Source organism: Oryzias latipes, chromosome 24 (assembly GCF_002234675.1).
Source record: "Oryzias latipes chromosome 24, ASM223467v1".
NCBI classification, from domain to species: domain Eukaryota; kingdom Metazoa; phylum Chordata; class Actinopteri; order Beloniformes; family Adrianichthyidae; genus Oryzias; species Oryzias latipes.
In genome coordinates, this window is record NC_019882.2 from 18,344,022 (window position 1) to 18,362,061 (window position 18,040).

Consider the following 18,040-nt stretch of genomic DNA (forward strand, 5'->3'; position numbering starts at 1 on the left):
TAAAAAACATGGGTCTCTGATATTGTTCAGTGGGCCGGACCACACCTGGAGGCGGGCTGGATCCAGCCCGCGGGCCGTAGTTTGCCCACCCCTGCCCTAGATGGATTACAAATACACACTCACATTCACACCTAGAATAACAAATAAACCAACAATGCATATTTCTGGTCCGTGGGAGAAGGCCCGGAAACTAACCTATGAAACCAGTGCCTTCTCACTGTGAGGCAAGAGTGCTAACCACTACTTTACTGTCAAAAAACACCAGTAGAGGGCAGTGTTGGTGCCCATTGATGCGCATAACAGCTGATGGAAGCACTGATATTTTCCATATTGTGCCTTATTTTAAACACCAGTGTTTTCAATCTCCAAAACAATTAGCTCATTGAATAAATGAGGCTCATCAGCAGAGATGAGATGCAGGAATCAGTGGTAATCCCAACTAGAGTTCATTTTCTAGCGGAATCTAGAATCCAGCAGCCCAGAGTCTACTTGTTTTTCGGTTCCAAAATTTGATCTAACTTTTTTTACAAAGAACTCAAGTACAGAACAAACAAATCTATACTAAAGTGCTAAAAACCACAACACTGCTTTGAATCAACATTCACAAACAAAAGATCAATGAAGGGAAATATTTTTTATCTTAACAAAAAGAAAACTGGCACAATCTGTTTGAGTCCTAAAGATGACATTTGGAATAGAACAACATACATACAGATATAAAGAACAAAAACTACAATATATTGGATTTTATTGGATATTATATTGGAAAGCGTTGAAATATGTTTTAAGCGACATACACTGACCAAAAATATAAACGGAACACTTTTTTTATTGCTCCAATTTTTTATGGTATGAACTCAAAGATTTGAAACATTTTCCACATACAAAAAATAACCAGTTCTGTTTTGAGGGAGCGTGCAATTGGCATGCTGATAGCAGGAATGTCCACCAGAGCTGTTGCTAGGGAATTGAATGTCCATTTCTCCACCATAAGCCATCTCCAAAGGCTTTTCCGAGAATTTGGCATTACATCCAACCGGCCTCACAACCGCAGACCACGTGTAACCACACCAGCCCAAGACCTCCACATCCAGCATGTCCACCTCCAAGATCGTCTGAGACCAGCCACTCGGACAGCTGCTGAAACAATCGGTTTGCATAACCACAGAATTTCTGCACAAACTGTCAGAAACAGTCTCAGGGAAGCTCATCTGCATGCTCGTCGTCCTCATCGAGGTCTCAACCTCACTCCAGTTCGTCGCCGTAACCGACTTGAGTGGGCAAATGCTCACATGCGATGGCGTCTGGCACGTTGGAGAGGTGTTCTCTTCACGGATGAATCCCGGTTTACACTGTTCAGGGCAGATGCTAGACAGCGTGTGTGGCGTTGTGTGGGTGAGCAGTTTTCTGATGTCAGTGTTGTGGATCGAGTAGCCCATGGTGGTGGTGGGGTTATGGTATGGGCAGGCATATGTTATGGGCGAAGAACACAGGTGCATTTCATTGATGGCCATTTGAATGCACAGAGATACCGTGACGAGATCCTGGGGCCCATTGTTGTGCCGTACATCCAACAACATCACCTCATGTTGCAGCATGATAATGCACGGCCCCATGTTGCAAGGATCTGTACACAATTCTTGGAAGCTGAAAACATCCCAGTTCTTGCATGGCCAGCATACTCACCGGACATGTCACCCATTGAGCATTTTTGGGATGCTCTGGATCGGCGTATACGACAGCGTGTTCCAGTGTTACGGCCCCGACAGGCAAACCTGTCACAGTCTAAGGGAAATCAAAAAAGGGGCCAAAACATATGGACGATGGACACCAAATACATTTAGGAACACAGTTTATTAAGTTGTAGAAATAACCTGTGTCCTGTAAAACAAAAAGAATTAATTACTGTGCTGGTCCCAACAAAAGACAAAACAAAGGGATTGGAGCCTTGGCCAAACAGAAAATAATTCAGGGAGACAACTGACCCAGCCACGTTGACCGTCGGAGTCAGCAGCTCCCTGCTAAGGCTGCCTAACAAAATCTAACTATTGAAAGTAAATAAACAAAGCCCGCAAATAAGGACTACCAAGGTCCAACCCCAAACTAAAATAACAAAACCCAGAAGTATAAGACTGCTGAGGACCAAGAGGGAATCAAAAGGGAAACAAACCAACCAGCACAGCTCGAACTCAACACAACTGCTCCTCAGCCTCCTGCTCTGCTCTCTCTGCATGCCTCTCTCCTGGTTGTGGCCTCCTCTGACTTAAATACCTGGCAGGTGCTGATCAAGATCATTGGCTTCACCTGCCAGGTGAGCAGAATGAAAGGGGATGCAGCAAAGCAGAAGCAGCAAGACATAACACCAGTTCCTGCCAATATCCAGCAACTTCGCAAAGCCATTGAAGAAGAGTGGACCAACATTCCACAGGCCACAATAGACAACCTTATCAACTCTATGCTAAGGAGATGTGTCACACTTCATGAGGCAAATGGTGGTCACACCAGATACTGACTGGTTGTCAGTCCCCTGACCCCCTCAATAAAACAAAACTGAAGATTTCAGAGTGGCCTTTTCTTGTGGTCAGTCTAAGGCACACCTGTGCAATAATCATGCTGTCTAATCAGCATCTTGATTTGGCACACCTGTGAGGTGGGATGGATTGTCTTGTCAAAGGAGAAGTGCTCACTATCACAGATTTAGACAGATTTGTGAACAATATTTTAGAGAACTGGTTATTTTGTGTATGTGGAAAATCTTTCACATCTTAGAGTTCATACAATAAAAAATGGGAGTAATAACAAAAGTGTTGTGTTTATATTTTTGGTCAGTGTATCTGAACAGACTTCAAAGGACACCAACATACTGACAAAGGCACAAAACGACAGAAAAATAATAATAATAAAAAGAAATCCAGCACACCAAAAAAAAGGTTACGAAGTTATTAAAAAAGGCAAGGAGACAAACGCTTCCTTTATTGAGATATACATAATAAATGAAAGCAGACTGAAGACCCTTTTAATCACTGCTATTCATTATTTAGATGCTATTGTCAACAGCGGATGAATAAAGCCGAGTTCTCCATCGCATCTGATTCAATTTGAATTCTTTCAACCTCAAGAGTCCTCACTGCTTTTCATTTTTGCCAACTCCAGACTTGTGTCTGAATATGTGAATATCCATTAATCATTTATAAGTCAGTTTCTCTTCCTCAAAAAAGCACCCACTCCTTCTAAACTGGTTTTTAAAACAGGAACAGTTTGTTGTGGTAAGTGCATTTCAACTATTCAGATCTGTTAAACTCTGGTGTTATAAATTGTTTAAATTTTTAAAATGTAACTGTTTGACAATTGTGTTTGACTTTGTCATTTGGTCTCACAAACTGCAAAAGTAAAAGCTCTTAAGCTCCATTCACACTGAATGGGATTTTTGTATCAGCATCAGAAGCAGCCAGTTTCAGTATCAAATCAATGTACAGACGCGATCAGAGGTGCTGCAGCACATTTAGGTGTGTAGCGGCAGCACAGCAACACAATGCAGTGAAGAGACTGACGTGCAGCAAAGGCGAAACGTCTCCAGACTTCACAAATCTGAACTTTGGCAAAGAATTCACATAGTTTCAACGAGTCAGGAACTCAGCTTTTACCCGTTGACAATGTCATCAGTGAGTGGGGTCCAATACCATCATGGAGGATAATCCGATCGATCTCCTCCTGAACTTTGTTAGATTTTTCTGATTTGTATCGAGGCAATAATAGAAAGTTCCTCTAATTTCATTCTTTTTTCCCCTCCTCTGACTAACGCAGGACAGCAAGTCATCAAACTGGGTCACAGAGAGATGGAAGAACCGCTAAAGGTGCTGTCATTCAGATGCAGCTCCTGCAGTAGATGGTGAACCTTCCAGTCTCTGAATGACATCATGAACCCAGACATGGAGACATGATTACCAATATTTTTGTAGAGCTTTTCAAAATAAATAAATCTGATATCTTTGGATGGAAGGTTGGACAAACATCCTTGCATCGAGCAGCCATATTGGATATTTTCTTTCAGCCCACTGATTGAGTCACTGAAAACATCACATCTCCAAAGCTGAGTCTGCGTCAACCTAGCCGCGTCTGCTGACCTCAGATCCCACCCGTACGTTGACTTAACTTTGAAATGCCCCTGATGTGCGGATTACATCCGGTGTGAATGCAGCTTAAGAGGAGCAACTATTTATTTTATGCAGCAAAGCTACCAAAACGACTTCAAATGCATAAAAGGCTTCCCTGTATCTTCAAAGAGGTATGGTCTGCTCATATTGCTTCACAGGCAAAAAGCTGATCTGGGAGCACTTAAGACAAAGATTTATCATAACAAGAATCTGATCACAGGCAATAAAAAAACGAAACATTTGGGTTTTCTTTTTTACCGAATTGCTTTTAGACTTCATGGCACTAGACAGTCCTGCACTGTAGAGTTTCTTAGTAGTTAGGGGAGTAGGGGGGGAATTTGGACTAGTGAGCATTGATGTATTCGGATTTCTTACAGAGAACTTCTGGAAAATTTCAAGGTCAATGGACTTTGGAATTGTAAATTTGGGTGATCCGACAAAATGGTTCTTTAGGGTCAACCAAGCTAAAAACACCAGAAGGCTCTATATTTTTTAAGGTCTTGGGGTCTTTTGTGTTTTTGTAGGCTGCTCTCGTCCTGATTAAGTGCAGCTGCTTTCATTTGGTTTGTGATTAAAACCTCATTTAGAAAACCTTCTACTGCTGTTTTGGTTCAGCTGTGTCATGTAAGGCAGTTATTGAGAAGACGGTGGCTAAGAAAGGGTACGCTGATAGGTGTTTATGACATATAGATTGTCAGAAAAACAGTGTGAGAAGCAATGTGGATCATGTTAAAAATTGTTTTAATGTGCCTGGATTCATCCGACCAAATCTCAATGAGTTGCTGGGAACTTACCTCTCTGCATTTAAGTCCTTGGTGTTTGTCGTCACAAACAAAAGACCTTTCCTGTGTCAACTTACACAAATGTTACAATCATGAAAGTCTGTCTCAGTTCCATGAAGTTAACCAAGCAAAGACTGACTTTAACTTTGCTGATCCACCCAGTGGCCTTTTGTTGTTTTCCTTTGACAACATTGTCAAAACAGAACAAAGAAAGAAGTGCGTTCTCTGCTGACCTTTGTGTTGATCCAAGGAGAAGCGGCACTCTGTGGCAGAGTTGGATAGATGAACCACGACTCTCTCCAGAAGGTCAGCCAGCACTGTGGAGAAAAACGTGCACATAAAAAACGCAAATCTAGCTGCGGCCAGATAGTAGATTTACAGGAAGTTCAGTACTTCAGGTAAAAAACGAGTCATGAGTATATCCAGTAGCACTGCATTGTGATTGTTCACACATGGAAGTCTGCAGCTGTAAAAACTCAAAGCTATACAGGTGTTCACTCTTCATCAGTTTGCAGCCTCAGTGTTTCTGAATGACCCTGAACAAAGCACCGTTGACATGCAGGTGATCTCACATTCATTCTTGTTTACTTGTTTGTTTGGACACATATTTCATTTACACTTGTTAATCTTTAAAAAATACAAGGAATTTGGAAAAAGTTCAGTAGCAGGTATTTCTCTCTGAGTCTCACTGCTTGAAGGTTTGGCTAAAGATGTTCTGGATCCATTTTAGGTCAGTGAATCGGATCGTTCAGAATGAACCAATAGCGACTATGAATCGTATTGAATTCGAACCAATGAAACAATATCAACCGTGTATCGAATCAGCAACCACACATTTTGATGTGAATGGAAACGTTTGTTAAAATGGAATTGTTACACCCTTACTTGAGCTCAGAGTCTTAAATACAGAGGCTGTGTCCGAATGCCCTCCCTACTCCCCAACTGGTAAAAGACTATATAGTGCGGGAATATTGTTGGGTTAAAACTGCTTCTTAATTATTTCTAACCCCCCCAACCCCCCACCCCCCCACACACACACACACACTTTTAACATTAACAAAAGAAAAAATATATATGTTTTCAACAAGTATTAACTTTATTCAGCCACACAGAAACCCTGTTGGAGTCTAAAACAGAAAAGTAGCTTAAAGTGCCTGAAATAAAAAAATCTTTCACTCCTTATTTAAACTAGAAACATTTTGATCAACTGAACCATTTGATGCTGAGAAAAATAATTCAATTAATAGATATTATTAAATGTAAATTGATCTGAAACATGAACACAGCAATATATTTAATGTTTTTAGTCTGAAGAAATAAATAAAAACATTGTGCGGATTTCTTTCTTCTAAAAGATTGTTTATTTCTGATCTCATTAAGTGCAGCTGTTTTACTGCTTTACCTGCTGTCTTTATGTCAAATACTGACACCAACTAAACCACAGGCAGACAAAGAATGCATTTATGGAAAATAAAGACACATCATCAAAATGTCTACAATAGTTAAGAATGGCATTATTAGCATGAGCTGAGTAATCTAAAGTAGTTTTTTTCAACCAGTGCGCCGGGACACTAGTGTGCCGTGGGAGATGTTCAGGTGTGCCGTGGGAAAGTGCCCTCATTAACTGATCTAAAAACATTTCCCAACTCCAGGATAGCAGCTCTGTGTTCATCCAAACAGGTCCTGATAAAACACTGAGTAGTTAGGAATATGAAAGATCGTAAAAGACATTATTGAATTTCTGTTTATTTGGTTCTATTAAAGACATTTTGATATGACTGACGTTAACGCGATTTAGTTTTCGGAATAGTCCCGCCCCTTGAACTGTCTCCACCAATCATTCTTGGAGGCCTAATCACACGTCATCAGTCTGACCAATGAGTTATATCACTAGAGGAGACACGCCCGCTTTAGAAGCCTGGCTGACGGTGGCGGAGCGCGACGCCATCTTGGTGAGGTCGACGACGCCCACATGACATTGATTTCTATTGATTTTAGTGGTGTCTAAGTAGCTTTTATAAACTGTATATATTTTTAGATTTAAATGTATTTATACATATATATAAATATATTATATTTTATGTATATATATATATATATATATATATATATATATATATACACACACATCATTTGTTGTTGTTAAAGAAGAGAAACAGTCAGCCTTAAAAGCTCAAACTTGAGTGAAAATGCATTGTTGCAGGACTTCTTACAAATAAAAAAATTATTAGAAAGAATTTTAAAAATCAATTTCTAAACATTTAGAAGTTTTAGACCTCTTTGACATGTAATTTAAATTATTTAGAAAAACCCAACAATAAGTCAATAATAATAATAATAATAATGATAATAATAATAATAATAATAAATCAATAGTAAGTCAATACAAACAATAAATAAATAAAAATAATGATATTATTGTTATTATTATATAATTATTATTATTATTATTATTATTATTATTATTATTATTATTATTATTATTATTATTATTATTATTATTATTATTATTAATAATAATAATAATAATAATAATAATAATAATAATAATAATATTCAAAAGAAGTCCAAAAGTGAACAACAGATTTACCCTAAAATAAACAGTCTGGCCTCTCATCAAAATCTGTTTCCACAAATGTTCTGAACAAAGCCAGACTGTATTGCTAGTTGATACCACAGTGATCCATCTGGGTTAACTTTTTTGATAGATAAGGCCCACTTTTTCCCTAAGTCTGAATCCATTGGATACCTGCAAGAAAAGTTCAGTCACTGAGTCAGAAATGTATAAATCTATATTACTATAATAGCCTAGTATGCTGTATACAGGTTTAGCAAAATAAAATGTACATTTATATTGACAGCAAAATAAATGTACATCATGCAGTATGTTGATAATAATAGCCCTGCAGCATCATGCATGTCAACATGTGTTCTATTAATGAAGCCCCTGCAGCCTTAAAAGAAAAAAAATTAAAATACTTACCTGTGAAATGATACACCTACCTCCTTATTGGACTCATTTATCTGTTTTTGGCAGTTGAAACCCGCACAATGAACTGGCATTTTGCAAAAAATGTGTTCAAATGCATTCACTGCAGCAGTAACTTGACCTCACCAAGATGGCGGTGCTCTCCTCCCATGAGGAACCACGTGATGTCTCCTCTAGTGATATAACTCATTGGTCTGACCAATCGGAAGTGGTTAAAGTCTTCACTTCCTTGTTCTGAATTCTGCTCGTAAAGTCTCTCAGTTCTAACAAAAATAGCAGCTAAAGCTCGTCTTTAGCAGCGTAGCTTTCTGCTGGATCCGATGTCAGACCGCGGAACAAGTGAACAAAAGAATGAAGCTAAGAGATGCTAGTCTGTCTGCGTTCTGTCAGGAGGGGAGGGCTGTGGTTGCGTGAAGGACCCAAAATGCAGAGACGGGAGCACACAGTTCCAGGCCAAGGGATTTATTAACTTAACAAAAAGCGCTGCAGAGCAGGGTAACAAAACAAAAACCAAAACTCACTGTGGGCATAGCATGATGAACAGGGCAGAAGACTTACATGGAAGAGACATTACGACGTTAATGGACCAGCACAAGAGGAAGGCAGAGACAAGACTTATATACAGACAGGGCAGACAAGACACAGGTGAACATGATCAGGACAGATTGGGACAAAGGAAGTAAAACTCAAAACATGACAAAACAGAAAAGCTTTCAAAATAAAACAGGAAACAGAACTCAAACATGACAGAACAAATATAAAGGAAAAACCAATACAAATGAAACCCAAACCATGACACTTTTGGCGGCTGATTGCACTACTTCTCCCATGATGCATTGGGTTAAAGTGACAACGTCTCAGCGCACAATGAATCTTTGTTGTGAAACGTCTTGTAACCACAAATACACACGTCAAACAGTTTTTAAATCGTTTAACTTAACTTTTATGACATCTTTTAGAAAAAACAGCTGCAACTTCCAGCTTTTTCTGCCACAATTATCACAAAAATGCATGTGAGATTGTGGAGGGACTGTAGATCAATACAGACTATGAGTTTCTACTTTTTTTAAATTTTTGGATGCTGGTGTGCCACGGGATTTTTGTCAAGGTTAAAGTGCGCCGTGGCTCAAAAAAGGTTGAAAAACACTGATCTAAAAGCACCTAAGATCCTGGTGCAGCTGCAGCGATGGCAGTTCACAGGTTTCAGGCTGTTACTAACTCTGTGATTGAACAGATAACAGGAAACCAACAGTGGTGCAGATTTTATTTCAAGCACTGAGCCGCTGTCACCACCGCCCCCCTTTTGCGCCCCGAGCAATTGCCCGTATTAACTGTGCCAAAAACCGCTAATACTGCGCGCCCCGGGGGGGGCAAGCCCCACTATTTGAGAAGCACTGGGTTAAAACAACCTGCAACATCAGAATAATTAAATAAGGAAAGAAAGACAACAGACCAAAGGTACCTTTATGAGGACAATAGACAGATATAATACCCAGCAACAATCTCTCTCCGCTCTGGCGCATATTCTGTCGCCTCCTCTTTTATTAAGTTTGTTGGGTTTTCCCTAAATTACACATAGGCTGAGCGCTAAAGGGAGGGGGAAACAGAAAAAGCACTGCCGCAGCGGGATCAGAAAACATTAATTGCAACATGTCTGTCTTTCCTCAGCCTTCCCACATCATCTTCGGGCCTGCAAAGCCTTTTCTCACGGATAACTAACTTCAATTCAGGTCTAGACACAGATAACACTTAGTTCTCATGCTGATGCTGGGAAGACGCTAAAATAGTCGGTTTCCCCCCAAGGGTTTCACCTCCACCTTCCTGTGAAACAGAGTTGGACACAAACACTTCTGCAAACATGATTATATCACCTATATAGGTAGCTAATGCATAAAAGCAAATATGAGAAAACTTATATACATTATTCCAACAACTATCTAGTGTCCTGGATTTTAAAAACAATTTGGACACCATTCTCACGGCTTTTTTTGGTTAAATATGGGAACATGACATCACTGATTTCACGAAGTGAAAACCTAATAAATATGAACATTTCACAACAAATCTTTATGGATCTGCTGTGTTCTGATGATGAAAATGTTGATGGTTTATTTAAAAAATTAATTTAAATACTTTTTTCTCAAAAATTGTTCAGATGCAATGCATTGTGGTCTTTATTTGCCAATCTAGTGAGCATTGATGCACACTGGTTTTTCGCAGAGATTTCTGGGAAATTTCTAGGGCACAGGATTTTGAAATTGTAGATTCGGACAGCGAAAAAATGGTGAATGCACTATAAGTGAACTCTATAGTGAGAAGTGAAGGAATTTGGACACAGCAGGAATTTCACTTGTTAACTTATTGTCACAAATAGATATATGCCTGTGACATATTTTTGACAGTGAGTTAACAGGGAATTTTATAAGAAAAGTCGTATTCACAACAAAGATGGCTGCATGTAGATGTGAAAAAGATCTTTAATCGGATCAAAGATCGGATTAGAATTGAATTGTGTACATGGGCCCTGGAAAACTTCATCATACGCCACTAGTTCAATCGGAATTAATCATTTTGATGTGTGCAGAACTATATAAAATAAGAAATAGTGAGTTCCGTTGTAAACAAACAAAGCTGCCGCACAGACCGAGACGACCTTCTAAGCGTGCTTTCATTATTTTTATTATTTTTATTGATTGGCTGTTAGCTCATATTTTTCTAAATCCGTGAGGCCAGTGCTTTTTTCTTGGCCGCAAGGACCCGGAAGAAGGGGTTAGGGGTTAGTTTAATACGTACCAACGACAATCCTGTGATGCACTTAAAATTCATGCGGGCAATGCCGTAATGTGCATCTTGTCCCCATATTGAGAAGTGGGAATAACGTCAGCCTTTCTTTTCTGTGGACACAATTGGTAACACAATTGTGATTCTTTAAATGGTTTCTCAGGATTGTGCAGCGGCATTTCTGCATTCAAAAAACCGCCTCTGCCAGCTCACAAGCCATTCTGAAGCCGCTCGTAGATACCGTTCTCTCTGGAGACACGGTTTTCCTGAGTCCGGCTGAAGGTGGTCCTAAACCTCCTCCAGTGCACATACTAGTGAAATGAAAATTTTCATTGAAAATAAGGAGTTTTATTATGAAATTGTCATCTTTGAACACAGAGTTTTACCAAAAGAGTTTATAAATTATTTATATAAAACATATTTTTATGCTGGCTACTTAGGTTTTACTATTATCAGACATGGTTGTGTTTTTTTTGTCACATACCTGACATGTTTTGATGGACGTCTTCCATCTTCGTCAGACTCTGACATGTCAGGGATGTGAAAAAAAACACAACCGTGTCTGATAATAGAAAAACCTAAGAAGCCAGGTAATAATACAGACACTATGAAATTTATTGAACTTATCTTTTTATGCTTTTTTGAAATTTCGCAGCAACTCTCTTCTAACTGTAAGTGTCGGTCAAGCGCTAGTGAACACTAGAAAAAGTAAGAGAAGAAGAAGCCCCTCCCTTCCACTCCCTGCTTGTTCGGTGCGAACACCACGGCCTAAATGCGCATTGTTCGTGAACGTGCAGCACATGCCTGGTGTGAATGTAGCATTAAACATGAGGTGAACCATGACCGAATCCATCCTTCCATTTTCAGAACCCGTGGGCTGCTGGAACCTAACGAAGACGGGGTACAGCCTGGTCAAGTCGCTAGTCTGCCGCAGGGCCATGACCATTGGTGCCTCATTTATACAACAAGCTGCAGCTGGATTCAGCTTAGGACCGCTCAAAACAGGATACTCAAAACATGATACTGCATGAATTGAAAAACCGTGTTGAAAGTGGTTCCAGCAGAAAGTGCCATGAGAAGGCAGAATAGTTTCTTGTTTCACGCTTCTATCTGACTAAAAGCCTGTCAGAAATGAAACCAAAAATAATACTGCAATCAGCTACAGAAGCATTTTTTTAATGATTCATGAAGGACTTTGGTCTTATTTGGCACTCGGAAAAAAAATGAATGCAACCATTTTGTTTTTCTGAAGGTGTTTTGCAAAGAAACCAGGGTGATTTCTGCAGTTAATGATATGCAAAACAAAACAGTGTCTCTGCAGACAAGGGCATCATAGAAGATAATGTATTTTCACTGAAGCTCTGCAGTGAGAAGCCTCAAATAAGACATGTGGAGACGAGAGGATGCTTCAGCAGGGGCATTCGTCACTGATCCAATGAAAGGGAGTAATCACTGCACAGATTTTAGGCCCAGCTTCATTTGAATATGCTTTGTCTTCTTTCAATAACTGCTATTTCTGAGTATGTGACAAAAGTGGGCAAAGGTGCGGTTTCAGAGTTCCAGTCACGGGCAAAGATGATGAGATTTTAAAGACGCACAAAGACGCAATTTACAGGAGGACGGGAGAGGGTTACATACGTTAGAATAAATAACAGTTTTATATGAGTTCCTGATTGTAAATTCCTTAAGTGCAAGTAGAACATCATATTAAAGCTGACTCAATGTGGAGGTGGAGCTGCTGCTTATTCATCTTTAAATGCCAGAGCCACCATCGCTACTGAAGACTCCAAATACAGAACTGAGATGCATCACATAAAGAATTCAGTAAAAAAACTGTTATCTTTTGTCTGAAAAAGGATTTATAAAGAGTCAAAATTAACACAAAATAATTTACAGCCTACTCTAATCCACCTCTTTTGTAGAGAGTATAATAGAAAATGAAAAAAGACAGAAACGCACAGCCACCGGCTACAAACGTTTTTGTATTTTTGTCACAAATGACCATAAATAGATTTTTCACAGCATGAAGCCCATAGGCAGTTGTCCTGTGTACTCCCAGCTAAAAAGAAGTGTCATATACAGTAAGTAAGACACATTTTTATTTAAAAAGAACATTTTCATTAAAACACACTTGTTACTGTAAAGCCTAGAGACAAAACATTTAACCACCAGCTGTTTCCCTTTAACACCAGAGCTGTCACCACCAACAGCGAAATAATACACGCTCTTTGAATTGCTATAAATTTGTGAACTGTTTCTGATCAACATAATTCTGCTTTTCTCATCCACCAAATGGTTTCCGAGCGGGGCTGTGTCTGCAGCTCACCGCTCCCCCAGGGGACGGCTCAAATGCGGAGAATAAACTTCACACACTTAGGTGTGTGACAACTAAAGGTACTTTAACTTTAACTTGAAAAGTATCTTTGTGCTGATATGCAACACTTTACGTGTCTCACACCAAGCACACATTATTAACGAGAGGGTTCCACTTATACCAGTGTGTGATTGTGTGAGTGAATGTGTGTCTGACTGTAAAGCGCTTTGTCCTTGTAGGAAGAAAGGCGCTATATAAGTATACGCCATTTACCATTTACCATACAACTGTATCTTTTAAGTACTATGATGAATCTAGCATTATATAAAATGTGTATCAAGCTCCTGCTGAATGGGATTTGTGAAACAGTCGGATCGGCAAACATTATGGACAAAGTGAACTACGAGAAAGTCTCAGGAGGTGAAAACACATCTGTAAAAACTGCCCAGTGTAAACTGCAACTAACTACAAGTTTTGCAATATGGGGTGTCTCTGAATTGATATAACACACTAGGTCTTAGCATTTTATATTTCTTCATTTTAAAGCAATGAAACAAATATTAATCACGGATATTTTTTTTAATTATTTTTTCTGTCCATTGTAACACATTTATACTGGGATTTAAGTAAACAAACCCAAACAGCCCAATGCTAATAACACAAGTCTCTTAGGACAACATTAATCTAAAACAAGTTTGAAAAAAAAAAATCCATCTTGTGAGAACAAGATTAAAAGCTGTTGGATCAGCCACAAAGGGAGTAAAGAAAATCATTTAAAAATATTGATATTTTATCTCTTTGGTCATGAAAACATTTTTTGTGGTCTGCTTTCATATAGACTCAGCTTAGTGTTTCTTCCATCAAATCCAAAAACACAACATGTGGTAATCCAAGAACATGTGAGACTCTTACTTTGAAATTTCTTCTGGTTTGTACTGAATTGTCCAACAATCAGAAGACTCAGAAATGACGCCTCCTATCATTAACACTACATTAATGAGGAAAGGCGGCGGGGTGTTGAGGATTACCGTTCCCAGTGAGGTTGTGGGGTTCAGACGTCATGGCTTTAAGGAACAGATTCTGGCACTTCTTTAACCAGTAATCATCACTTTTTGAGTCTTTGGAGGAAGTCAGAAAAGCACTTATCTCACAACCTGTACAAAGACATGAAATACTTAGTCAAAATTTAAAAATTGAACCAAAGTGGAACATTTGACCGTCATTCTCACTTTGTGAGGTGTGAAGAGTCTCTGGTGGGTCCAAGGTGTAGAAGTGTGGCACAGGGTAGGATAAAACCATGGGCCAAGGGTATGGCTGATCTCCCTTAATCAAGAAAAGACAAGTCTTTCTTAACCTTCTGACTACCAGAGAAAACGTATTAAATCATCCTCCAACTTCTTTAACCCGCCTTTTTTCTCCCCTTTCTTTTGTAGCCTTGTCGCCACAATCTATCATCCCACTCTCTCCTCTTCTTTTTTCTGTCTGGTCCAACAAGAAATGTGTACAAACATAGTTAATATAAATAAAGCTTTGTCTCAAATGCAAAAGGGGTTTATACAGATATACACCTCATGTGTGTCTGAAGATTTATGACCCCCTTTTGTAACAGCAATATTTGTCCAACACAAGAAGTCTTCAGCTCTTATTTGTTTGCTCAGCTGTTGGAGAGGAAAAGTAAAATAAAAATAAAACATCTACACAACCTCACACATAACGATGCAAGTTTTTAGAACTGTTTTTGGGCTCTATGCACAGAATGCACTGCCATTGAACTCGTGTTGAAAGTTAAACTAGGTCAAACTTTGACCAATCTGGGACTATGACCTGGAAGTAATACATGGATGTGTCCCTTTGAATTCACAGAAGTGCCACTATATGAAAAGTGATCATGGAGGAGAAAAAATATGTCCAAAATTATATGACACCAGCTCTTTCATATATTGGAAATGAGCTGTGAAAGAAAGAGCATGAATCCAGATTCCCAAGATTTTGACCACTTTGACATTTCACACCAAAACTAAAGGTTGCGAACATGTAAACAGTAGAAAAAGAAAAATAAGCTCCTCCCTGCTTGTCCGGTGTGAACACCATGGACTAGCTGGTGGGGTGTTTTTAAAAGCGTGTCACATGCCAGGTGTGAAAGTCATCAAGGCTTCCGTGGTAAATCATAGACAAGTTATTTTTTAGATCTGACAATGCTGACCTGAAACTAAAACAGGAGAGTAAACAAATTACCATTGATCACTTGTATCCTCTCTTTGAGGTCAAGTCTTAAGCTTAAGTCACATGCACCCCTAAAGGGGGTTGACCTGGGGGGGGGGGGGGCTGCTTGTTATTGGGTTGTCCAGGGTTGTAGAGGATCACAGACAAGAGAAGCCACGACTGAAGGGGAGTGCAGGTGTGTCTTACAGTTCCCTTGAGGCTCACACAACCCCCTCAAGGGATGTCGTTGAATATGGATTATGGAAGGCATGATTGTGGTGTGTTGAGTAAGTGTATTGTTAAGTGTCTTCATGGCTTATATGAGTCACATGCACTTCTGACGTATGGATGATGCTGTGGTAGCCCGTAAGTCACATTCTAGTCTTTAGCATGGTGTGAGTCCTGGCCCCTAACTGACAGTGCGGTGCATAAATGCTGCACAAACACAAAAACTCCGTACACATCAGGATGTGACAAACAGATCCCAGGATGCACACTGCTCAAAGTTCATAGAAAGAGTTCATCCAAGAGTCTCAAACTAATGAATCTGGTATGATGAGTCCTTGGTCCAGAAGAGGGCGTCTGGTGTAAAGGGAGAGGATGACAAGTTGCCAGTCCCAGAAAAATCAGAGATGCTGGAATACGACTGGCAATACGCGTGATCCAAAACCAGAAACCAAGTCCAAGGCCAGGAAAGAGACGAGAGGTTGAAACCATAGACAGACGGCTGGAGAGTCACAGGCAGCAGATGACTTTGTGGCAGACCGCTGGGGAAAGTCTTCAAAGGCAGCCACACAGGTTAGAGTGTCTCTGCTGATTACTCGTCAGCTTCTCACAGGTGGAGAAAAGAGGCAGGATCATTACAGTACGACTCTTACCTATAATACCCTTACATCACCCTCACATTGTATAAGTGTTCACTATGACATGTCGCTCGCTGCATGCCTGTATAACAAATGTGCATGGCTGTTTTCGCTCTACGGGCTCACCATGTGGTCCACGACCTTGCTATTTCCTGCAGGCCACTTGCCTCTTTGCTAATATTTTTGTACCATGACGCAGAAACACTTCATCAAACTCTCGTGCAGATTGATATTCCAAAAGTTACCTGCTGCTTTGTTCTACAAACACACCAAGTGGTCAATGACCTTGATATTTTGTGGGCACCACCGGTGCCGTACAGCTTTGGGCATTTTTATACCCACCCTGGCTATTAGGACTAAGTCTTTATATCTCTGTGTGTGAGACTTAAGTGACAAAAGTCCAAGTCTCCACTTCTGTTAACATTTTTAATATGATTCACAATTATGATCTCATAGCAGAATTTTTATTAAAAGAAAAGCTGCATGCAGTGGACGTCAGTTTAACAAGTCCTCAATAATTTCTTTGGTCTTCAATAGTTTTGTGCTGTGAACCCAGAGCATTTCAAACACTCCTGCACATTGGTATTCCAACTGTTGCCTTCCTCTTTTTTTCTACCTTGACTTTTGCCACTGTTTGCAGCACACATTGCTCATTATTCCTGTTGGGAGAAATTTTTGGTGAAACACTGTTACCAAGTTGAGCTCAGTGTGCTTCTTTCCCCCCCAAAAAAACTCTACAAAATGTTAATGGAGTTCATCAATAAACCACCATGTGATGGTTTGACTGTCTGCTGGTCCTGAAACAGCAGAGCTTTGTGATCCCCTGCCATTTTATGCCGTTTTGGGACCTTTAATGGTTCAGTGACCAGCATGACGTGCCATGCAGGGGTTTTCTCGTTGACGTCCTTTGTTCAAATGGAAATACGTTCCTGTTCTATTATTTATAGTTTGATCATGTGCTTTTACAAATGAGGACGAGTAAAAATCTGAATAATAAAATATGGATAAAGACTTAAAAGATGGATGTGGTGTGAAGGCTGGTAGCGAAAAAAGAACAGTAAGGAACACATTTACACGTTTAAAAACTAGTTAGTTTTTTAAGTTTTGATAACATTGCTAAACACAATAGGACATTCAGCAAATATGTTTTTCATTCTAATCAAAGCCAAATAAACTATATAATCAGCTTAACAGGGAATATCCAGCCTTCTTCTTCTTGGCCCAGTTGAGATGTTTCCTCCGTTGGTCCAGGCTCAGAAGTGGCTTGACTGGAGGAACTCCACTCCAACAGGTGGTAAGAACAGCAGGGAAAATCATGGGGACCACCCTCCCAGAGATGAGGAGCCTCTACACCACCCGCTGTCTAGAGAGAGTCCACAACATCCTGCGTGACCAGCACCATCCAGCCCACCATCTCTTTCACCTGCCGGCCTTAGGAAGGAGGAACAGGTCCATCGGGGCCAGAACAACCAGACTGAACAGTCCCACCCACCAACTGCCCCCCACCCCTCTCCAATCTTCTTCTCATCTGAGTACACTGTGTACTGGACTTTGCATTGCTGCACATCAACACCAAGCTGCTACTGACTTATCATTTGTGTACACTGAATTTCTCATTTATTTATTGGTTGAATGCTGTAAAGCATTCAACCCTTTGTTTTCCTGTTTCTCTTTATTTCTTTATTATAGTATCTTCCGCCGTTTTTTTGGCGTTTAACTACTTCTACAATTTTTAACCTATTTTAACCATTCAACTTTTAAAATGTTCAGCTCTTTTACCTTTTTTCTGCTATGACTTTTGGTTTTTCAAATCCTTTTACTTTTTAAGATATTCCAGTTTTTCCGGGAATTTTTGCTCCATTGAAATACATGGAGAATTTTTCGTTCAGAAGTTCACAGTTAAACTCCTTCTACAATTTTTCACCTATTTTAACCGTTCGACTATGAAAATGTTC

The 18,040-nt window shown here is 39.7% G+C and overlaps 1 protein-coding gene across 1 annotated transcript; it reads right to left on the minus strand.

Annotated features, from left to right (window-relative positions):
• Positions 1-3,864: 3,864 nt before the first annotated feature.
• On the minus strand, positions 3,865-14,357 carry LOC111947116 (protein broad-minded-like). The gene is made up of 4 exons (XM_023953300.1): positions 14,250-14,357; positions 14,049-14,174; positions 5,170-5,253; positions 3,865-3,905 (listed from the first exon to the last, which is right to left on the minus strand). The coding sequence occupies exons 1-4, from the start codon at positions 14,317-14,319 to the stop codon at positions 3,865-3,867; spliced, it is 321 nt and encodes a 106-aa protein (XP_023809068.1). The 5' UTR covers positions 14,320-14,357.
• Positions 14,358-18,040: the final 3,683 nt, after the last annotated feature.